The 24,760-nt window shown below is 29.0% G+C and overlaps 4 protein-coding genes across 4 annotated transcripts; 1 reads left to right on the forward strand and 3 right to left on the reverse strand.

Moving 5' to 3' along the window:
* Positions 1-2,489: 2,489 nt before the first annotated feature.
* Positions 2,490-2,729, reverse strand: OCT59_005924 (uncharacterized protein; the record flags this gene model as incomplete). Its single annotated transcript, XM_066140935.1, has 1 exon — positions 2,490-2,729. One exon carries the CDS (start codon positions 2,727-2,729, stop codon positions 2,490-2,492), a length of 240 nt encoding a protein of 79 aa, XP_065997775.1.
* A 7,858-nt stretch (positions 2,730-10,587) lies between these two features.
* Positions 10,588-10,875, forward strand: OCT59_005925 (uncharacterized protein; the record flags this gene model as incomplete). The annotated part of the gene is made up of 1 exon (XM_066140936.1): positions 10,588-10,875. The coding sequence occupies one exon, from the start codon at positions 10,588-10,590 to the stop codon at positions 10,873-10,875; it is 288 nt and encodes a 95-aa protein (XP_065997776.1).
* A 649-nt stretch (positions 10,876-11,524) lies between these two features.
* Positions 11,525-13,045, reverse strand: OCT59_005926 (uncharacterized protein; the record flags this gene model as incomplete). The annotated part of the gene is made up of 2 exons (XM_025331704.1): positions 11,525-12,707; positions 12,792-13,045. The coding sequence occupies 2 exons, from the start codon at positions 13,043-13,045 to the stop codon at positions 11,525-11,527; spliced, it is 1,437 nt and encodes a 478-aa protein (XP_025183890.1).
* Positions 13,046-21,580: 8,535 nt separating this feature from the next.
* OCT59_005927 (uncharacterized protein) lies at positions 21,581-24,248 on the reverse strand (the record flags this gene model as incomplete). The annotated part of the gene is made up of 7 exons (XM_066140938.1): positions 21,581-21,606; positions 21,706-21,773; positions 21,844-21,945; positions 22,023-22,059; positions 22,135-22,484; positions 22,872-23,080; positions 23,157-24,248. The coding sequence occupies 7 exons, from the start codon at positions 24,246-24,248 to the stop codon at positions 21,581-21,583; spliced, it is 1,884 nt and encodes a 627-aa protein (XP_065997777.1).
* Between the last annotated feature and the right edge of the window lie 512 nt (positions 24,249-24,760).

The raw sequence follows: 24,760 nt of genomic DNA on the forward strand, positions 1-24,760 counted from the left end.
AAGGGTATAGAGATATGAGGATATGAGGTGCAGGATTTCTTTGATTTTTATTATTAAAGTGGGGATGAAAGAGACATGAGACACGAAATTTCTCTCGATATTTTATTACTATGAAGGTATGAAAACGAAATTTCTTATTACTGAGATGTGGAAATCGTGGGATGCAAAATTTATGTGATACTTTATTATTAGTAGGTGTAGAGGTATTGGTGCAGGATTTCTTGATTTTTTATTATTAAAGTGTGAATGAAAGAGACATGAGACACGAAATTTCTCTTGATATTTTATTATTATGAAGGTGTGGAACGAAATTTCTTATTACTGATATGTGGAAATCGTGGGATGCAAAATTTATGTGATGCTTTATTATTAGTAGGTGTAGAGGTATTGGTGCAGGATTTCTCTGATTTTTTATTATTAAAGTGTGAATGAAAGAGACATGAGACACGAAATTTCTCTCGATATTTTATTACTATGAAGGTATGAAAACGAAATTTCTTATTACTGAGATGTGGAAATCGTGGGATGCAAAATTTATGTGATACTTTATTATTAGTAGGTGTAGAGGTATTGGTGCAGGATTTCTTTGATTTTTATTATTGGATGTGGATAGGGATGGAATCGGTTCAAAATGAGTTGACTCGAGTCGATTCTAGAACAAATCCTAAGTTTATAAGATTCTGGATCTCCTGGTTTAAAACTACTTTTAACCATAAAAACCGTTCTGAGCCGAAATCGGATTTCAAGAACCGACTCAAGTTGAGCCATCAGTCAAGCTTTTGACGATAACATACCAACTATCGTTTGAAGGCCAATCAAAATTTTTCTAGCTCTCTGCCTGTGTCCTAAATTTGACACACGTAGTTCATAACTTTATTTATTGGAGCCAAATTGGAGCCGATGTGGAACCGAATTAGAACCGACGAACCGATTTCCATTCCTAGGTGTGGACGACTAGGACTCAGATTATGGAATATCTGATGGGAGTATAAGAGACACGGACACGAAATCTCTTTTAATATTTAACTTCTAGAAATTTCTTGATATTTATTATTGAGTAGTTGTGAATACAAGATTTCTTCTTATTTACTGTATATCCTGAGGTTTTTTTTATATCGGAACAACGTATCAAGAGCGATTTAGTAAAAATGAAACGATCAATTATTTAGCTAACCAAAAGAAGAATGCTCTTTAATTTTATTGAATAAAGAAAAAAATCAAATAATATTATGAGTCAACTCTTAATAATTTGATCAGGTGGTTTAGGAAAGAGGGAATTATCTGTATAGAATAGCGATCAACGCCATTCTTCTAGCGATACAAATAAAAGAAATTTTCTTTCCTATCTTTATTATATTGTTAGTCTGTACAATTAGCCAAGTGACGATCGCTGTGTAATATTTGGGATTTTATCTACTTATAATAAATAGTTACTGGATGATAGGAGGAATAGAGATATCGGTCGAAGACCCGTATCCCCGTCCAATAACTAAGTTATGTTAGGACTTTTACGTACTACCAAAGATTCGTCCTTGATTTGGACTAAATGCAGTTTTATATTAAATCACAACGTGACAACGTAACACGATGATACAGGACCTTTTAACCCCTTAACTTTGTCATTGTGACCCCTTGCAGAAATTAACTCCGCAGCCAAATCGTAAACTTTAATAAATTATTGTTTATAAATATTACTTCATTGTTAATTGAAAAAAGTGATGACTGTACAGCAAAATCATGAATCAAATGACAAATAATTATATAATAAATAATAAAGTTCGAAGATAATAATACAATGAAATATATGAAATATTGGATGTTAACTCCGATTTACGTTTTTTTTGAAAGGCACGTGTAACAATTAAATCGTTCATTATCTGGCCTGGCCCAAATTAAGTTAATACGGGTTTTACGTAATCTACACTGTACGCTGTACGCGTGTATATAGATATGCTGTATATACTGCTGTACTGGTAAAAAACAATAAATCAAAAAATGATAGAACATATAGAAAATCTTTTAAATAGTAGATACGGAAAACAAATATTTTATCAAGTATTTGGACTATGTCCTGTTTGTAATCAACCAAAGACTAGTTATCATTGGTGTAAAATTTGTAATTCTATACGGTTTCAAAATGATTTTAATAAATGGACTAGTGGAAATGAAATTGTAGATAAATTTATTCAAAATGCTCAATCAAAAGCTAGAAATCGTCAAGAGGTTATAGAATGGATTCCGTATGAAAAATTAAGTGATATACAGTACCTTGATAAAGGTGGTTTCAGTACCATCTTTAAGGCTATTTGGTTAGTTGGTGGGATCGAAAAATGGAATAATAAAATACAACAGTGGGAAAGATATGCTTTTACACGTGTTGTGTTAAAAAGTTTAAATAATTCCTCAAATGTCAATAAAGATTTTTTGAATGAGGTAAATGATAACATAACGATAATTTTTTATACATAAATATTAATAATTAAAAATATTCATCTTTTTTTTTCCTCGATAACTTTTGGCCCGTTGAATCTCATTCCTGTTTGTTTCAGCATATCTCCCCTCCATTCTCTTCTCATGATTGGTGAAGTTAGGATGAACCTTTCGCTCATTATGTTGGATAAAGCTGAAGTTCCACTCGAATGAGATAATGGCGAATCTTGAATCGCAGAAAATGGTTCTAAGATATCAACATTCTTCCCACCATCGGGAAATGGATATGTATTCGTCATGGTAAGTAGAAGCTTTTTGAAATACATATCCGGTGAAAGGTATGGCCACAGTTGGGCATAGTGATCGCTTTAGGAGGAAGCGTTAAAATTTCATTATTACATTCCGAACATTGGTCTAGCTCTGGAAATTCCTTTGTCTCCAATGATATCGTCCTCAAGATTTTTCTACAATTAACAAGAGACGATTTGTAAGATTCTGGAGTTTTACTTTTTTCTCTCGGCATCTTGATTGGTTTTGAGCTCGACATACTGGATCCTTTTCTCTTGGTACAGAATAAAGCTGAAGGAAGAATAATAGTAAGCTTTCTCTTATCTCGGACAAGGGGATTCAAAAAAAAAAAGATACTGGCCTGTTTTTATAGTGCAGGTAAATATCCAGGAAAAAGTGATTCCTGGATCTTCGCACTACATTTCATGTTAATCCCTCTTGCCACATCCCCAAATCCCCATCATGCGAAATATTGATTGCAGAAAAAAAATAACCATATCAAATATTGTGATAATAGCGTGAGACGCAAAAAATAAATGTAGCGCTGTTAAATATTTGCGCCTAATCACTAAACGTGATAAAAAAATAAATTGAAACTCAATGATCAAATTTACCATGTGACTGCGGCAGTTTGCGCAGCTGTTCGCACATAAATCGCGTACTGTTTATATGACGAAATAAGCCACTATCAAGCTTATTATATAAACTATATAAACACGTCTTTATATTTTTTTTCAAGTCCTAAGTTAAGTCGATATTATATTTTTCTTCTCGTCCCGACACGATTATATTTTTTTTTATTTTTTTTCTCTATCCAAGTCACTTGAACAAGTCTTATTTCACGATACAATGGGAAGAGGTAAGCATAACAGTTCAAGTATGCTGTGTAAGTGTTGCTACACTGGCGAAAATACAAACAACTTCTCCTTACTCTTTCTTGTGAAGTGAGATTAAAGGACTACTTGTTCTGGAAGAGGAACCGGTTATGTGCCTTTATGATAAAGTAACTTGACTGAGAGTTTGAGAAGGTTATCACCCTCCCCTTGTGGGAGTGCAACCACCCTCCCCTTCGTGGGAGTGCAACCACCCTCCCCTTCGTGGGAGTGCAACCACCCTCCCCTTCGTGGGAGTGCAACCACCCTCCCTTTGTGGGAGTGCAACCACCCTCCCCTTTGTGGGAGTTCCTTATATAAGAGTGCAACACTTTCCCAGTTTCCCTTGGGTTTGTCTAATGCTTATTGTTTTTTTATAGTGTGCTGCGGAAATCCTGAGCTTGCTGTTATGGTGGGGTGATAGTTAATAGTCACGACTTTTTAATATTGATTGTTTTTGTAATATCTTGAATAATATCAAAAGATGTTTCCTGTAAAGTAACTGTTTCATGAATTTGTACGTAAGATAAAGAAATCTTTTTTATCAATTCAATTAATAATTTTCTTTGCAAGTTTAAGTTTAATAATTTTTGAATCAAGTTTTCCTATTCTAGGTTGTAAAGTTAAAGTTCCTAAAAAAGTTTATTGGCAGATCTACAGTACGAGTAGGATTGCTTTGGGGCCGCAATGCGACCGAAATTGAAAAAAAATTTCGGCCACATGTATAGATAAAATAAAGATATTAGTCCTAGTCAAACTTATTAAAAAATTGAGAAAATTTTATTATAAAGATAACGAGCGAAGCAATATGTCTTCGCACTAAAAAAATGTTCGATCACGTGACATTATCCAATGAAATCGCAAATTTTAGGTTCGGATTTACATCGATTTCCATTTATTGATAGGAAGTGCAAAGAGATATGGGCGTAGGATTTTTTTGATTCTTATTAATTAAGATGTGGGCGATTATGTGTCAGAATATAGAATTTCTTATTTTTTATTATTTAGGGGGGTAGAATGAAGCATGGAATACGAAATTTCTTTAGATATTTTTTACTAGGTATGAAAACGATATTTTCTTGATATTTAATACTAAGAAGGTGTAAATACAAGATTTTCTTAATTTAACTTCTTGTGTACTGTAAAAATTCTGAAGTTGGTTTTACATTAAAACAACGTGAATCAACCAGACTATAGGAAGTTGAATTGGAAAGTATTACTGTATGCTCATCGCTTCGTGTTTTTTTTATCCGTTTCTCTCTTTAAAGATGGATTTATGATGAGCCGACAAGGTTACTTTTTTTATTATATCATCATTTAATAATAGATTATGAAACGATCAATCATTTAGATAACCAAAAGAAGAATGTGCTTAAATTTTGTTGAATAAAGTAAATATTTTGATCAGGTGGTTAGGGGAAATGACATTTATTACGTAATATTTAGGGAGTAGGGTAAATAAAGGTTTTTTAAATACATAAGATTTTATATATGTTATGTGGGGATGAGGACTAATACTTATAACAAACGAATATTACGTAATAAATGTCACTGCCCTTAGGAAAAACGAAATAAATTTTAGGTCATTTACGTTGATATATTAAGTTAGTATTAAGTCTGTACAATTAGCCAAGTACATATATACCTACTAGTTTATAACTGAATTATACCTAGATCTTTTATTCTTTTACGCCAAGACACCTTTAAGATTCAATTAATTAAATGTCTATTTTGAACTATAAAAATTGTGCTATCATTTTAATTTCTTTATTCGGACTAAATGTAGTTTTTATTAAATCACTTTATTATGTCGATTGTTCCTTATATACGTTCCATGGAAGTCCCGTGCACATCGCACAATGAAACATACCCCTGAACTTTATTATTGTGATAAATTAACCCCTTGCAAGACGTAACTCCGCAGCCAAACAATATTACGTAATCGTTAGTTTATGAAAGAAATTAATGATATTATAATTTTAAAACAATTATTATTTACAGAATATTTACTTAAATATCCAAAAATTCATTGAAAGAATGATGACGGCGCACTAATCAAATGACAAAATAAGTTTAGTAATAAAACACAATGAAATATTTGATGTTAAATTCCGATTTGCGGTTTTTTTTGAAAGGGCACGTGTTAATCATGTTACGATTAAAAATCGGTCATTATCTTTACTAATATAAGTTTTACGTGTAATATATATATATATATATACATACAGTTATACGTAAAAAATTCAATAGATTAAAATGCCGGAAAATATTGAAAATTTTTTAAATAGTAAATACGGACAACAAATATTTAATCAAGAATTTGGACGATGTCTTGATTGTGATCAATCAAAGACTAGTTCTGATTGGTGTAAAAATTGTAATACTAAACGATTTCAAAAAGATTTTAATAAATGGACTAGTGGAAATGAATTTGTAGATAAATTTATACAAAATGCTCAATCAAGAGCTAGAAATCGTCAAGAAGTTATAGAGTGGATTTCATATGAACAATTAATAGATATAAAGTACCTTGCTCAAGGTGGGTTCAGTACCATTTTTAAGGCTATTTGGTTAGTTGGTGGGATCGAAAAATGGGATAATAAAAATCAACAGTGGGAAAGATACGCTTTTCCACTTGAATATGATTATAAGAGCAATATTAAACCATCTCTCAATGAAAAAGAAAAAGCCGGAAGACGCGTCGTGTTAAAAAGTTTAAACAATTCCTCAAATATCGAGAAAGATTTTTTAAATGAGGTAAATGATAACATAATGATAATATTTATTATATAAAAGATTAATAATTAAAATGTTCATCTTTTTTTTTCATCGTTAAATTGGTATTTTAGTGGGAAAATTATTTATTGCACTTTTCAAAATTGTGCTACCCCCTGCAGGTCATCTAATAAAAAAGATTATGAGATTATGATTATAGGACGATTACTGGACAAAAACTGGACAATTTTGTCCGGTAATCGTCCTGTAATCGTCCTATAATCGTCCTATAATCATAATCACTCAGTAATTGTCCAGTAATCGTCCAGTTATTGTCCTGTAATCATAATCATCAAGTAATTATAACGTATACAGAATTCTGAAAACTGCGATAAATTTTATGTATTCGGCTCGAAATGATAATTCGGATTCTATTAGAATATTTGGAATAACCCAAGATCCAAAGACATTAAATTATATGGTTGTAATGAATTATATGGAACTTGGTAGTTTAAGGTCAAATTTAATGATAAAAAAGTATAATCCGGGTGATAAATATAGAAATCCCCTGTCGCACTAAGTGTCACTCATGATCACCTTCATACTAATTTTTAAAAATTGCGAGTGATTAGTTGAGTTTATAAATGACCGGGAATCTTCGTTTAGTTATTTCCCGGTCTCATATAGATAGCCGGAAAATTACTAATTTTAGTTTAAAATAGTTAAAATAGTTGATATTTAATGAGTGACACGCTCCAGGGGATTACCCATTTATTTCCTGGGAAGGAAAACAATAGGGCTTTTTTCCCTTCGGGAAAAAAACCCTATTATTTCCAACTCCCCATGAAATAAATAATACAAATTTTTATGATATAACTAAATCACTATCAGCTTTACATGAATGTAATTTAGTTCATGGTGATTTTCATAGTGGTAATTTACTTTTGTTAACCCATGCTATTGCTTATATAAGTGACTTGGGATTAAGTCGACCAGCAGATAAACCTAATAAATCAAATGAAATTTATGGAATACTTCCTTATATTGCACCCGAAGTATTACGTGGTAAACCATATACTAAAGCTTCTGATATATATTCTTTCGGTATTATAATGTGGGAAATGATATCTGGTGTTCCTGCATTTAATGATGTACCTCATGATTTTAATCTTTCCTTAGCTATTTGCAAAGGATTAAGACCAAGAGTTATTGATGACACAGAACCTGAATATGTAGAATTAATGAAAAGATGTTGGGATTCTGACCCTAGTAAAAGGCCGACAGCCAAAGAGTTGTTTGAATATTTTAGGAATTGGCGGAAAACGTATAAATTTAATAATAATAGAGTACCTGTACCAGGTAAAATATGCGCGTTTGAATGATGTGTTTTATTATTTTAACGCAATTTATTAATAAATAATGGCCTTTTTTTTTTGTAGAAAATAAACTTTCCGTTATAAACTATTCAAGAACTTTATATACAAGCAGAAAAATCAATTATTCTGCGAAGTTAAATGAAATCTTGAGTCAAGAATTAAGTTCAAGAATTATAATGTATAGTTATAATGATGATTATAGCGATGAAAATAATTCCGATAATTATGAAGATCTAGGTAAATTTTTACATTTTATTTTTTCTATCTTTCTCTCTTTTTTTTTAGCTATTAAATATTAACTAATGGTGATTTATTTTAATAATATTCTAGATAGTTGTTTAATAGGTAATTATAATTCATTCTCTTTTTACTTATTAAATTTTTTCATTTTTTACAGCGTTTAAACTATTATTATTTTTTTTAATAGATCCTATATATGAATTTAGAGGATTTATAATTTAAAATTTGGATTCAAACATTTAAATGTTAGTAGTTACGAATTTTAAATTTTAAAACGATTGTTTTATTGTTTTTGTATGACTTGAACGATATCAAAAACTGTTTCTTGCAAATTAAATTTGGGTGTTATCATTTTATCAATCTATTGTATTGTGCTTGTATAAAGTCACTTAATTACAATGAATGTTTTAATTTCAATTTTATTTTTTATTTTTACTCTTATTTTTTATTTACATAAATAAAATCTCTGGAAAATTTTAATTAGAATATGTAAAGCCACACAAGCCATACATTATAATCAAGTATTAAAAGACAAATATTTGCAAATAAATAAATAGCACAAAATGTTGTGCATTACGCCACAATAGGATCGTTGCCATAATTCAATCCTTATATCGGGCGTGTGTAACATAAACTTCAAAAACTATTAATACTGCGAATTTCAGAATCTTACGATTAGATAATAAGTATTTTTTTTTTTTTTTTTTTTTTTTTTTTTTTGAATTGAATTGATCAAAAATTCTTCATTTTGGTATACCAATTTATTATACAATTTTTTCATATTATTTTTTTCAACCATTTCGAATGAAATAGGTCATATAACGTGAACCCCCACTAGAGGATATTTAAAACTTATTTTCGTATTAAGTACTATTCCAGAACTTAGAGTTATTTTTCGCTAGCGTCACTTCTTTTATATATACGGTACACAATCTTATTTGACCGCCTCGTGTTCAGTTTGAACGTTATTTTCAAATGAAATAATAAAGTTACTGTATCTATTGAGTTAATTACGTTTATGAATACGTAAAAGGTTAAGTTAAACTTAATAGAACTCTATCCCCAAAGATTTTATTTGAATATTTAACAAACTTTCTAAATGATTTAGTACAATAATACCACGATAACTTATAACGTGAATTCCAGAAATCTTTTTTATTAATCCATTTAAGAATTATTTTTACGAAATTTTTTTTTCTATTATGGTAATAATATTTTTGGCGTAGTACCTTTATTATAAAATTCTTCAATTTATTTATAAATTTGATAGGAAAAATATCCTTACAATTAAAATCATCAGGAGCAATTTCCGTAAATCGAATGAGAGGAATAAATTGATTCAATATCTTATTTAACGCTTCAAAATCCTCATTATTCCATTTGTTTATATATATTATTTTTAAATAAATTAAATAATTTATTAATAAATACCAGATACTCTAATAGTATATAATTCAATCAAAATAACTTTATCATAAAATCACCAAATCACATTTGGCTTATTGAACATAATAATGTCATTCTTTTTTGTAGCTCAACAAGATAAAAGAGCACCTTTAAAATAAGGAGAACGAGTGCGTAAAATTACTGAATGTGCATGAAATATTTTTGTATTTTCGTTTTCACCAATTGAATAATAATATCATAATCATTATCATTTGTGTCAAGATTAGTTTAACGCTCGATAATTTAGCAACTGCTTTTGTAACTACTTTATAAATAAGCTAGCTATATATTCCCATGCGATATTTTTCAGGATAAAAGCTCGTGATTAATAGAAATCTTAACTTTCGCATGCATTGACTGAATTAATACCAATTTCGATCAATGATTTTTTACACAAATTATCCTCGAAAAAAGTCATATAAATCATATAATGATAATTACCGTAAATGAATTTTTTAAATTATATGAAAAAATCTTAATAGTATAATAAATTATTATCAATTTTATTTGTGTCTAAATTGAAACGTCAGGAGTCATATCGGCTGATCAGAAAAGCCTCCCATAATTTTATATGCTAAATGACAATAAGTAACCCATCAGTTATATAATGAACCCATCAACTGAGCTTAAATATTAATTGGCTTGATTTTTCCAATCAGCCGATATGTATATCCACGCACTATGAAAAAATGATCTATAACGTGAATTTCTCACGTCGTACAATGAAATCTTCAAATTTTAGTTTTAACTTTTTTCATTCCGGACTAACAACGGTTTCCGATTCCCAGTCTAATAATAAAATCATTGACTATTATTATAAACACGTAAAAGATTATCTTTACTCGAATAAAAATATATCCGTAAAAGATATTGTTTTATAGTCTATATAGAATATGTGTTATGAAGTTCTATAGCGTATGAACTTAAATTTTCGTTTTGTTCATTACCAAATTGAAAAGAAGACATAGGAATATTGCGGATCACCGTAACATACAATATGAAGAGTCCAGTACAATTTCAGATGAAGCTGCCAAAAAATTAGTCTTTTGGAGGTGAAAGTGAAAGTGTTTTTAGATCAGTTGAAGAATAAAGGTCTAGATCTTGAGTTAACGGAAATAGAGGAAGTCGTGGAGATAGATTGTACCACGAATCAGACGCATCCGAGTATCGTATTTTGAATAAAAAAATAGATCGAGCTGAAACTTTATACTAAAAAAACAATGGCAAGTTATGTTTACGAGCGTGAGGAATTGAAGAAAATACGTCCGATTGGAAGTTCACGTAACATTTTGAACATGGTGATTAAAAAGAAACCAAATGACGCCTCTCCGAGCGTCATTAAAAAGAGAATTAGGACCGCAAAAAACATATACGAAATTTTTTCTGCCATTGGTTATGAAAAAATACGCTTGACTACATTTACCGCCTCATCCATCAAAACATTTACAGATGACAATATTAAATATATTAAAGGTGAAAAAACTAACAAGGACAGTAGTAGCGTCTAGATGGGATAAGTGCATGCGATTAATGAAACTTCTAGGGTAAGAATCCAATATCACGTGCTTTTTAGTCCAATATGGTCATGCGATATCGATACCCGAAGGTCTCATGTAGCCATGTTGAATTAATCTATTTGATTATATCAACTTGACTAACTGAATAACATGTTTATTAATAATCATAGGAAGATTCTAAGATTCTAAAATGCCAATGTGTTATTGAAGGATCTCGGAGTTTTAAAGACCATTTACTGTACAAAGAGCTGAAAAACGAAAGGAAGAAAAAAAACGAAAAAATAAAAAAGAAAAAAAATGACGATTTGGTGAGAAATATTTTATTTATTCATTAATGATTTTTTTTTTTTTGAATAAATATTAATTAAATATTACTACATTAGAATGATAAGAAAGGGCGCTCTCTCTTAAGAAGAGGGAGGATTTGAAGGAACAAGAAATTTGCTTAAAGGATGAGAGAGGCAAAACTTCGCAATGAATCATAATTGAAACTTCATTTAAAAACTCTCATTATGATTCGATTAATTGCATGTTAAATTCATTAATATAAATACTTTCTCTTTCGATCTTATTAATAAAATTTGTTTATTCTGTTAAATAAATTTGAATTACATGAAAATTTTTCGAATAAATAATAAAATTATTGTTTAGTTATAATAAATGTTTCGATTTCTTCAATATTATAAATTTCATATGTAGTTAAATTATTTTCATAATTAAAATCAAGATTATGAGCTCTTAAACATTGACAATTATCTATAAACAATGAATTATAACCAAAATCAAATCCAACGTTAGGATGATCATATATAGCCTTATCATAATTTATCACACGACTTATTCTCATATTTTGAGTATCTTCATCATTTTCAAATGAAAAAATAAAATTATTAGATGAATAATAAAATCGTTGACTACCATTATAAATACTTAAAAGATTATCTCCAATTGAGTTAAACCCAATAGAACTATATCCACCAAAAATTCTATTTGTTTGTTTAACTTTAATTAAAACTAAACTTTCTATTTGTCCTTTACATTTATTTTTAAATGATTCAGTACAAATACCATCAATACTACCACGATAAATAAGATCAAACTTATAACGTGAAGTCCAATAATCTTCTTTATTAATCCATTTAAGAATTATTTTTACGAGATTTTGTTTGATAATTTTTGAATCAATTTTTCCTGTTCTAGGTGGTAATGCTGGTAATGTTGTTATTTTTGGGAAGGTACCTTTATTATAAAATTCTTCAATTTCTTTATAAATTTTATTAGGAATAATATCCTTATATGGTCTGATTTTATAATTAAAATTATTAGGAACAATTTCCATAAATCGAATTAGAGGAATAAATGGATTCAATGTATTATTTAACGCTTCATAATCCTCATTATTCCATTCATTTCTGTCATAGTTTTCACTTCCTAAACCAGGAGTTTGTTCAATACCCCATTTAATTAAACAATCCCAGATTTCTGATTCATCAATCTGCAAGTCATCTCGTTCAAGTAAACGATAGAGAACACTTTTATCTAATGAGAGGAAGTCTTTTGAAGTAAAAAATGGTTTTGGATTTTCACAAATAGACTCGAGACAAAATTTTTGTAGCTTATCGCAGTCGTAATCCGAAAGTTTAAACACAATATGAAAGAAGAGATTAAAATTTTCCTGAATCCAAGTTATATGATTTTTTAATAAATATTCTTGAATAGGTTCAAATAATTCTTCAAGAAGTAATTCATCAGAAGCAATTAGAAGCTCAAGTAAATCTTTTCCTAGATATTTTTCCAAGTCAAGTTCACCCGTGTAAATATATCTAAAAAATAAATTGTATATTAATATTGAACCTATAAAAACTGACCGAAAATATTATAATTAAACAATAAAATTAATATCTTACCTTAGAATTATATCAAAAACAGTTGAATTAATATTTGGTTTATTAAAAATAATCATATTATTCTTTTTTGTAATCCATTCAGATGAAAGTGCACTTTTAAAATATCGAGAACGAGCACGTAAAATTACCGAATGTGCTCTAAATTCTTTTATATTGTTATTTTTATCGACTTGAATAATAACATTATAATCATCTGCATCATTTAATATTGAAGAAAAATCTTTTGAAAGACCGGAATGAAATATTGAAGTCATTATTAAAAAATGAATGAAAAAAAAAAATTAAAAATGAATAAGTGATAAGGTTGAACATTTATATTATTATTTGTATGATAGCAGTAGCACAAACCCAGCCGTCACCTAGTGGTCAATTTTCATTAATGCTCTCTGATTTTTCTATGCATAATGTCTAAAAATTATGAATACTGATTTAAAGAACGAAAAATGCTATACTTTGATATCATTTTTCTTTAAATTTAACGGATTTACTTATCATTTGTTAATGATTTAAACACGCCGAGAGATTTATTATGACGAAATTGATGATCATATCCTGAAATGCTTTAGATTCTTGACTATCATATCTTGAAATGAAAAACTGGGATTATCCCCTGATCGACACCATTTACACGTTTATGCAAATATAGTTATACCTACTGGGTAGCAAATTTTATATGTATTTATTTATCCGTTCCTAGGAGATTTTGCACTAAAATTAGCTACTATTTTATACTATTGATTATACTATTGATTATACTATTATTTATGCTACAATAACAAGTTATTTATTAAAATAACAAATTATAATAAAAATTATTCTTTTGTAATATTAATGGTAATATTAGCACATTTAATGAATTTAAGCTTAAAATTTTCAGCCAATTCTAAGTTTTTATCTTTACGTTTCAGAGGAATTGAAATATTTTGAATTTCAGAGAGTGTTTTTCTTGAAGATGAGTGAAATTCATTATTAGAGTCAACTTTATTTATATTTTCTTCATCACTGTCTTCGTGCACATACCCTGCAATATTGTCGCTAACCTTTTCTGTATCCTATTAATATAATAAATATTATGTAAATTAAAAAAGAAATTATAAATATATTAGAAAAAGAAAAATACCTTGTGTACGCCTGGAAGTGTTAGTTTCGCAACTTCTAATTTTTGAATTTCATTTTGTGAACGATACCTAAAAATACAGTGTGATTATAAAAGTTAAATAAATAAAAAATTATTATGAATTGGAAAAATAAGATACTTACGAATTTAACCCTGCTAAAGATTTATGCAATGTTACATTCATAATAGCCTGAGGATCCAACCCTTCATCATTTAATTTTTGGGCAGTACGTTTTCGTAAGGAATGATTTACGACTCTTCTATTTGTACAATCAATACTAGTAATGGTGCAAATTTCTTTTAGCATTCTGGATAGTTTATCTCGACCCATATGCTGTGAAGAATACCACTTTCCCAGTTTAATATCTAATAGTATAGATTAATAAGCAATTAAAAATTAATTACATTAATAACATATCTCAATAAAAATAATATTACCTTCAGGATCTTTATTAACATGAAGGAAAAAATTTTTTTCAGCATTTTTTGGTCGTAAATTAAGATATTTTTTAATATCATAACATGCGCCACATTCTTTAGATTCATCTGGAGGAATAATATGTGTAGGTGTTTGATTAGAGGTTGGTCGATGATAATAGCCCCCCTGATGGGTTTTATCATGAATTGTAATAATATCAAAGCCTCCATCATCACGTTCCTTAAAATGTTCAGCCATAAGATTATAATACGACCCTCCTCTTTGCGCTGTACAACATCCTACCCATAGAAAAACTCTTTTAAGTAATCCATCTGGCGTTTCATTTGACATGTTAGGATGCTCAAAGATCTTGACCATTTCATCATCTGTAAGAGCATCAGCACCATTATATTTACCATTGTTAATATCTTCAAGCTCAATCATTCTAGTATGTAATGTATCACGAACTGCCCCAAATTCAAAGTCTTCATGTATGTTAAATGGCTCTTTATCTTTAAACAATTCTTGGTAACATCTATTTATGGCACAAATTCCATTGTATAGAGAATTTGCTTTATAATCCTTTTTTTCTCTTGTTTTAATAATTACAATAAATTCGCATAACAACATTGCAATAACCTTCTTATCATAAAGAGTTAATAAATCAATATCTGGTTGTGTGTCATTCACAAATTCCTCAAATCTAGAGAACCATAATCTAGTATTTTTCTTGGTATTTTCAGGTTTTGCTTTAGTGACATATCTTTGTAGAGTTTTTAAAGAAGGACGTTCATATGATTCTTTGGGAATAGATGGCTTTGAAATTTCGTGTATATTAGAAATATTTACATTCTGCAAATGAGTAAAATTTTCTTTTAATTTATCTGTAACGTCAATATTATTTTTTGAGTGTAATAGTTCTGAAGCTTTTTTAAAATTTTGACTCATTTTTTAAAATGAAAAAATAGAAAATAGCGGGTGAAAGAAATTAGGATGCAACAATAAACTATATTTTATAATTACTGATTAACACGTGATATACTACAATAAAACAAATTTTTAATATTGTGTAAATGGCAGGGGATAAATCAATTATATCCTGGCTAATTGGAATAGTAAAATTTTACTTTAGAATCGGAACATGATCAGCCTATCGGCTGATCATTTATCCGATCCTAGTAAAATTTTACTTATTCCTAATTAGCCAGGATATAACTAATACTTATATTTCACATTTAATCACATTTAATCAAACCGACCATAATTCCCAATTCGGATGAAGAAATCCCGACTATGAAAAATAATTTAATATACCAAAAATATAAATTATACTTTAAAATTTTAAATAGCCAATTTCTATTTTTACAAGGTTGTTCAAAACACGAGTTTCCAAAAAGGTAAATTTTTGCATCGATCACCGATCACTTAATGTTGACCGGAATTAAATTTAACGAAAAAAAAAAAATAAGAAAAATGTCAGAGATGGTTTTGAATATCATTTTGACTTATTTAATAAATCTTTTTTAAAGTAAACTTGCGTAACAGGCCAAAATACACTTAATTTACCTTTTTTTTTATTAAATTTTTTTTTCATTATTTTTTTGTTATAAGGTCACGTGATGTGTGTATGATTAACCTTTTTTGCGATTACAATTCCACAATCGAAATAGGGTAAAGATGGTCATCGGTCCTAGAAGACCGCGGTCCTACGGTCCTAAACCATAAAAAGACGGACCGGTCCGTCTTAGTGTAGGACCGCGGTCTTTCGGTCCTGTATCACATATAATAAGACCGTCGGTCTTTTTAAGGACCGCAGTCTTTTTAAGACCGATCGGTCTTTTTTCTTTTTTTTGCAAATAAAAAAAGATTTTCTTCCCTAACTTTATTAGGAATAGCCTTGTTTTATAAATGAACACTAATTGGAATGATTTTTAATATAAATTTTTTTTTTACAAATCACCTGGATATCATCACAACGTCATGCAAAATTTAAAGCTTTGAGAAAAAATACTTCAAAACGCAATATCTCGCTATCCAGTGATTATAAAAGGATGATTTTACCACCATTCGAATCGTCTCGCTGCGGCGCGTCGAATGGTATCAAAATCATGATTTTAGAATCGATAAGAAAAAATTACGTCGGCAAAACTATTTGATAATAAATTCAATAATTACCGATTATCTATCGATCCTAGAAACATGATTTAGTCACCATTCGACGCGTCTCGCTGAGACGATTCGAATAGTGGTAGTTTCATCCTTTTATGATCACTGGATGACGAGATATTCCGCTTAAAGGCTTTTTTGGAGTTTCGGAGTTTCAGCGTTTTGACAAGCAACTCTACAAGTGGGAAGAGTGATTGTCATTATTTATTAGTTTGGAAATGGCCGGTCTTTATATTATTTTATGAAGACCTTTGTCAGATTAATAGGTTTATTCAATATAAAAATCATTTATTATATGAAGACCGGTATGAGGACTGGTCAGTCCACAGGACCGGTCCTACTGCGCCACAAAAAAATGCAAGACCGCGGTCCGGTCCTACAAGTCCTGGGACCGACCGGTCCAGGACCGAGTAGGACCGGTAGGACCGATGACCATCCTTAAAATAGGGGGCATCAACCATTCTACATAATAAACGGATACACAATTACTAGTGCTCCGAACGATACGAGTCGACCCGGGCTAATTTGACCCGACTCGACTTTTAAATCGGGTCGGTACTAACGATTTTTAATGACTCGTGACCCGCATGACCCGCATGACCCGACCCGCCGGGTCGGGTCATAAATTTCCTTGACCCGGGTTTGACCCGGGTTTTAGCCCGAGTTGTCAGCCGGATGTTTTTAATTCTGGCAAAATTATAATTTTGGCCAAAATTAAGCCAAGAATTAGTTTTAACAAATATTAAGCATAGCTTAAGCAGAAAAATAAAAAAATTAACCTTTGGCTTTTGAGAATAATATTTTTCTGATAGCTTTAGAATTCCAATTTATCTTTGATTTGAATATCTGCTAATTATTTTGCCTAATTCTTTGACTTTTATTACAGTATATTAAACCAGGTTCAAAATTCGTATTTTTAGTTAATTAGTCAAGGAGAAAAATAAGAGCTAGTGTTACATGTTTTGTATAACCATTCATGATACAAATTTCAGGTGGCTACTAGTGGTTAATCACTAAGTCACCTTTTTTTCAAATAAAAGGAAATTAATTTTGTTATTATTATAAGAAATCCTCAGTTAGTACCCATTTTACTTAAATGTTCGGGTCTAACCCGGGTTACACGAGTTAAATTATACTCGGTCGAGTCAAGGGTCGGGTTACGAAAATATGAGACCCGAATAAATCCGAGTCTTATATTTTTTTATTCAGATCGGGTCGAATATTTCCTCAAAACCCGACCCGACTTGACCCGGTAGGAGCACTAACAATTACTCCATTAGTATTAATTTATGACGTATCAGTTTCGCATAATACCATAATTCGTCGGATTTTCTCCTATAAGGCAACGCAATTATAAAAATAAATCTACGCAATTTTTACCTCACCTAATTAAATCTGGTTAAATTCTCATTTCCAATGAAGTAAATAAAATATAAAAGAATCTTTTTTTCAGCGCATTTGCGTAAGATAACTACTGCTATTATAAAAAAATTACGACGAACCAACTATCAAGCTTGTTTCTCAATAAATTTACCCCACATTGAATCATGTCCAATTCAGCCCTTCGGGAAGCATGCCATTTTTGGCCTTACCCACTGTTTTTTGATCACGATTTCGATGATATTCATGGGGATCGTTGTTTCTATGTGGTTATTTCTCAAACAAAAAAATCTCCGCATGTGTATCTGAAATTAATACAAGTATTTTAATGCGGAGATCAGCGTGAAATTAACGGTAATCTCACCGCAGAAATCAATACCAAGTCACCAATAAACTCTCCGCAAGTGTCTCAGAAATTATTGATAATTCCACTGCAGAGATCAGCAAAATTAAGAATGACTTCACTGCGGAAATCGAAAAAATTAATGCACGTGATAACTCTTTTTCTTCAGGATGAGTGGAATTTTAGCATCGCTCAATTCCATCGCAAGTAAACTTAGTGAGATCGAAAAACTACGGAACAACACCATAATAACTTTTGTGAAATTTCATCTAAATTCACACCGAACAATAATTCTTCAAAATGATATGTTTCAACGTCATGCAGTTGTCCAAAGATCCGACTTTGATCGACCAATGATTCAGCTTCAACTTCAAGTTCTTCTTCAGGATCTTCTTCTGGTTCCGGTGAGAAATATTCTTGATACTGTAATTACACTGTACATATTACTGGGAACTTTCGACTAACATTTTTTAATTGCAGAAAATTCGCGAATATCATTTCTGTAACCCGGGGACGATATTCGGATTAGGGGGTATTATCAGATGTATGCTGTCATATCGGTTGATATTTTCCATGGGCTGATATAAAAAGCGAAAACTTGGAAAAAAATAGGTGCTTGAATAAACAGCTTTACTACTGATTAGCGGAGAAGGAACCGCCGGCGGGTAGGTCACGAGAGTGATATTTCACACTTTATTACTCTCTTGAAATTCTACTTCTCTATCATTTTATTACTTCTATTTTATTAACCGGCTGGCTCTCTTTCATGTATTGCTTACGAAAAATATTGAATAAATTTGTGAATGCGTGTTTATAAGTGAGTTGTTTAAACTTATTTTTTCTCGGCCAATTTACTCCAATGTATTAGTTAAAATATTCTTTATTTTGATTTTTAAACTTGAGTTATTATACATAAAATAAATCGTACTACTACATATGACAGAAATAAACTAGCTAAGTAATAACTGCATTATTTTTTTCTTATTCATCTATTTTTGGACTTTCTTTATCACCTATTAATTTTCAAATTATTCTCTTTAAATTAGCATCTCTTAAAGAAATCATATATTTTAAGATTCAAATTAAGAGCAATGAAAAGTTTATCTAGTACAATTTTAAAGACTTCCATGTCTTTAGGAAACAATCTATTTAGTTTTTCTCGTGCCTCTGTTCGTGTTTGAGATCTGTAACCGTGAAATTCGCAGTTACTTTTGCGTTTCATCAATATCAAAAGTTCATATTCCTCAATCGCTATATGAACGTTATTTAGAGCAATTTCTAGTTGTGAAACATAACTTTTCTCTAATACAGAATTACATTCGCATCTACTTGACCTCTTAAACATTTATTAAAAAAAGTTATCCAATCTTTATATTCACTTAATGCATTTTTTTTCCCTAGTTCGTTTAGTAGACTTTTCGCAAGGACAATGATTACTAACGGTTCTTTGTCGATCCATTCATTATATTGACGAACTATTTTGTGTTGACTTTTAGATCTTTCAAGGGTTTTGTACATTCATTAAAGTTTTTCGTCATGTTTTGCTTGAGGGTTTTCATAAGTCCTATATTCTCAACACGTTTCTCTTGAGATTAGAGTCTTGTCGCACCAATCTAAAGTTTGAGGTATACTGTACTTTATATACCTTTCTGAAATACATAGACTATTGCATAAACTTTTGGTGACTTGTTGTGACGTAATATGGCAAAAATATAGATACTTCGATAAAAATTAATTAAGCATATGATAGCAAAAAAAAAATAATTTATCAGTACGCGAAAAAATTTGATTAATGCGGTCTTATTATTACTCATTAGATTGTAATTCTCTTATTCTTGGAGTATCTATTAAAAAGATGAATTAATGGTGCGTAATTTTTCGCTTGTATGACAACCTACTTGAACTAATGTAAATGTAGCTTTTTGTGTGATACCACCTGATCGTAAAAGGGATTTCTCACGCTATACACTGTCAAAGCCGTTGTATTATTTTCTCTGAGCCTGGATTGTTTGAAGAAACCATTGAACGGTTTTAAGTATATTTTAAAATTTTAGGTATATTTTAAGTCTATTTTAAAGTATATAATTTTATTTTAAGTAAATATTTTTTTTTCACACTGGAATATTTATATAATGTTAGTATAGATGAACTAACCTTTTTTAAATATTTTTTAAAAGAAATCACGTACCATTTTTTTTTGATTTATATCTTTTTTTTGTAAAAAAAAAATTTCAAAAAATTAATATTTTTTCTCCTTCTTTTTTTGCAAAAGAAAATTATTATAAAGTTGGAATTAAATTTATAATTATAAGATTAATTTTAATTTTGAAAAAAAAATAAAACCATTAAAAATTCGGTTGAAAAAATCTTAGTAAAAGGAGTAGTAACTAAAATTCGTTATTATTGATTTGAACAATATAGATAAACAAATTGTTTAAGTGTAAAAAAATGTCAAATGGATCATATCAAAAATCTATTCCATCCATAACGATAATCGTGCAACGCTGCTATGACAATAAGACTTTTAGTCGATAAATCTATTTCCTGTTTTAATGAAATTTAAAATTTTTTGGGATTTTACAATATACCAAGAATTATAAAAATGATGAAAATATAGAAATCAATAATATCAAATTAAGAAATTTTAATGATGCACATTTTGATAATGAAAATTTAATTGAAAAGCGATTTACTACGGATTCTTATATAATGTTTTTTTTCGTAATCTAATCCACGAAAGAGCTTTTTAAAAGTTCTAAGAGAGTTGATACAAAATTATTTTGTCTCTAAATTTAATAGTAATATTAAATCACGTCTATCATCGAGTAATTCAGTTGAGATAAAAATAATTAACTTTTTGCAAGGAACGATTCGTGAATCGGGAGAAACATTTTTAAATTCAAGTGCTTTGTAACTCAACGCTTTAGCGTTTTAGTTAAATTGGTAAATCTTCGATTTTGTAAAATGTCATTCCGTTTCTCATACCGTTAACGTTAACTTCGGATGAGTTGAAATTCGTCATTACATATTTTCAACGATATTTTACCGGTTCAGTACGATTTTTGAGAATAAAAATTTCCCTAAATATTATTTTTTTCGCAATGAAAATTTTTCACTGAAAATTATCATCCTTTGTCTACTAAAAACTTCTAAGAATGCAACTTACTTCATTTAAAAAGTTCGTTAAGAATTTTATATTTGATATTAATTTATAAAATATTTTAATATTGGTTATAATCATTTAAAACACAAATTAGGTAAAGTTAATAAAGTTAAGTGATATTTATTATGAATATATAAAATAAATACAACAAAAGTCTTATACAAATAGTTAAATATTGACTTCTATTGATAATCGTAAGTTTTTATCTAGTTTTAATACGTTTTCCTACTTTAAATATTTTAGAATTGTTTAAAATAAAAAATATATATATTAACATAAACAAAAAAAAATGAAAATAGGCATCATTAAAACCAAATAAATATTTACCATTATCGTCATCGGCTTCAAAATTCAATTCTTCAATGTTTCGTTTTGATGAATTTTGAGTTTTTATACTTAAATTTTGTGATGATATCAATTAATTAGTACACAATGTAATACCACTTAAAATTATAATTGAAATACCTTTCAGTATCTATATCAAGCTCTAAATCTGCTGAGATATAATTAGAATCAAAAGAGGCTGAACAAGTTTGAATCTTGGAACTTAAATTTTGTGACGACAAACTAAACAAATAAATTGAAAGATTCAAAATAATAATTAGTTATGTCATTAAAAAAACAAAAATTTTTTGTTTAAATACCTTTTAGTAACTGTATTAAGTGAGATATAATTAGAATCTAAAGTATATAACAATAATCTTATGAATTATAGGATATTATTTAAATTATAATTATCTTTATTTTTAGTAATACCTTGTTTATTGTCATATGAAATTGTCGAGGATGAATTGGTAGATGAACATTTAGAAATTAAATCACTTAATGGTCTACTTGTATAAATTGCTTCTGAGTGATATTTTTCAGCAAATTCAGGTCCAATCTTTTTTAATTCTATCAGTTTCTTCCGTTTTGATTCAGCTTGATCAAATTCTACCTTATTTTTACCTCTAAAAGCCCAACTACCAAAAGTTAAACGAATATCTTTTATAGAAGGTCTTTTTTTTGGATCATGATCCCAACAACTTTTCATTAAATTAGCATAACATTCTGGTGTGTCTTCTGTAATTTCAGGTCGTTCTCCATCAAGAATTTTATAAACAAGACTATGATCATGTTTAACATTAGCAAAAGGTTTACAACCTGTTGTAAGTTCCCACATAATCATACCCAAACTATAAATATCAGCTTTTTTAGAAAATGCGGCCCCTTTAAATATTTCTGGTGCAATATAAGGTATAACTCCATAGATTTCATTATTTGATGATTTATTATTTACAGGATGTGATAATCCTAGATCCGCAATTTTCCATTGATATCTTACTTTAGTTTTTTTTTGGTCATTTTGGTCATTAAATAAATCAAATAATATATTTCCGCTATGGAAATCTCTATGTATAAATTTATTTTTATGGATGTGTTCAAGTCTAAATTAAAAAAAATTAATAATTTTAAATTTGTGGATATAATGAATACGTTTAAAATATAATTACCCTTCTGAAATTTGCCATAATATACGTAATTTTTGGTTATTCCATGTAATATTTTTAAAGCTCTTTTGTAAGTATTTATGTAAATCTCCTTCTGACGCATATTTTATAACCAATATATAATCTTCTGATTCAGGATCTCTTGTAAAACCATAAATTTTGATTATGTGACTATAAAGTGATTTATCAATACAATGTCGATATGATTTTAACTATAAAATTTAAAGATTTTAATTAACGATTAATTTTTGACAAAAAATTATTCAATAAATATATTAAAATATTTACCTCATTCAAGAAATAATTACTACTATTTTTGGAATTTTCAAATCTTTTTAAAATGACAGTTTCATTATTACTTAACCAAGTTGCTTTATGTATAACACCATAACCTCCTTTTGTCATTTCTTTTACATCTTTAAATTGAGAATACGGCGTCCAATTAATTGGTTTTGCGCTATTTCGTGTTCTAAAAATAGAATTTAATATAGACCTTAATATATCCCATGGTTCATAATATTTATTAATATTTTTTACAATATTTATAGTGTCGGCTAACTCAAAGATATCGTGTAAAACATTATTAAAAAGAAAATCATCAATATCGCTGTGTTCAATATTATTTATGATAAGTGATATTCTTTTACATTTTTTACATTTAGATTCAAGTATAGATCCAAAAATAATGTTTGTTGTTAAACAATATCTGCATCCAACATAAAATATACAACAATTTGTACAATAACTTTGACAGTCTGATGTAAATGTTAACTTTGAATGACATGAGTTACAATAAATATAATTATGCCACCATGGTAAGTAAAGAATCAAAGTTCGCTTTTTAACCAAAGTTGATTCTATCCATTCAGAAGAAATTAGATAACAATCTAGACATAATCTAAAATAATTGCCTTCTTTAAATGGACATTTAAATGACTTTCCACATAATTTACAATAATTTTCACTTTCAACCACCTTATCACATATGTTTTTATCAAGGTCACATATATTTCTACCAATAATACCCCCAACCATTTGTTTAAAACATAAAATTCTCACACAATTTCCACAGCATTCTTGAATATTTCGTGGTACAATTGTTCTACTTATTTCATGATTACTACATTCCAAGTCCATTGTGTAAATATATACGTCCAAGTATGTATTATTATTATCAGTTATATCATTAATATAACGCGATAAACATTTTTTGCAATATTTTTGGTAAGAACAAAGAAATGTCCCAGTATATTCTTCTCCACAATTAAAACACTTACTATCACTTGCATTAAAAGGAAGAAATTTAATTGGTATAGGACTAGATTTTAATCTTGGCGTCGGGTCAAATGAATTTTCATCATTTGTATTCACCAATTCCATTTTATTATGTTAATTATTAGTATATGTTATAAACAAGTATCAATAATGAATAATGAATTTGAAAAAATTTGAACGTATTTTATTTATATCTGAATGATCAATATTAAGAAGATGGAACTTTCTGTTAGTGATACGAAAATATTTCTAAATTTCCTCATGGAATTTTTAAATAACGGAAAAGTCCGTTTTAAATTTATAAGTTCTTTATCGAAGAGCTAATACATAACAATATGTAATTATAAAATTGGCTTTATTATTTTTTACTTATTTAGTTGAGATACATATGATCAACTAGAGAAAGTATTTTTTAAGGTTTGGCGTAGAAAATAATGAAGGAAACAGAAATGAAACACAGACCAAGAAAGGTAACAAATAAAAAGCGATGTTTGAACAACATAATGTTATACAATCACCTGATTGCTGCTCTGATCACATGATTGTTGCGCCACTCCTTATTGCGTATTATATTACTATGCCAAAAGGATTTTGTACGACCAATTGGGCATGTAATA

Source organism: Rhizophagus irregularis, chromosome 14, assembly GCF_026210795.1.
Source record: "Rhizophagus irregularis chromosome 14, complete sequence".
Lineage (NCBI taxonomy): Eukaryota > Fungi > Glomeromycota > Glomeromycetes > Glomerales > Glomeraceae > Rhizophagus > Rhizophagus irregularis.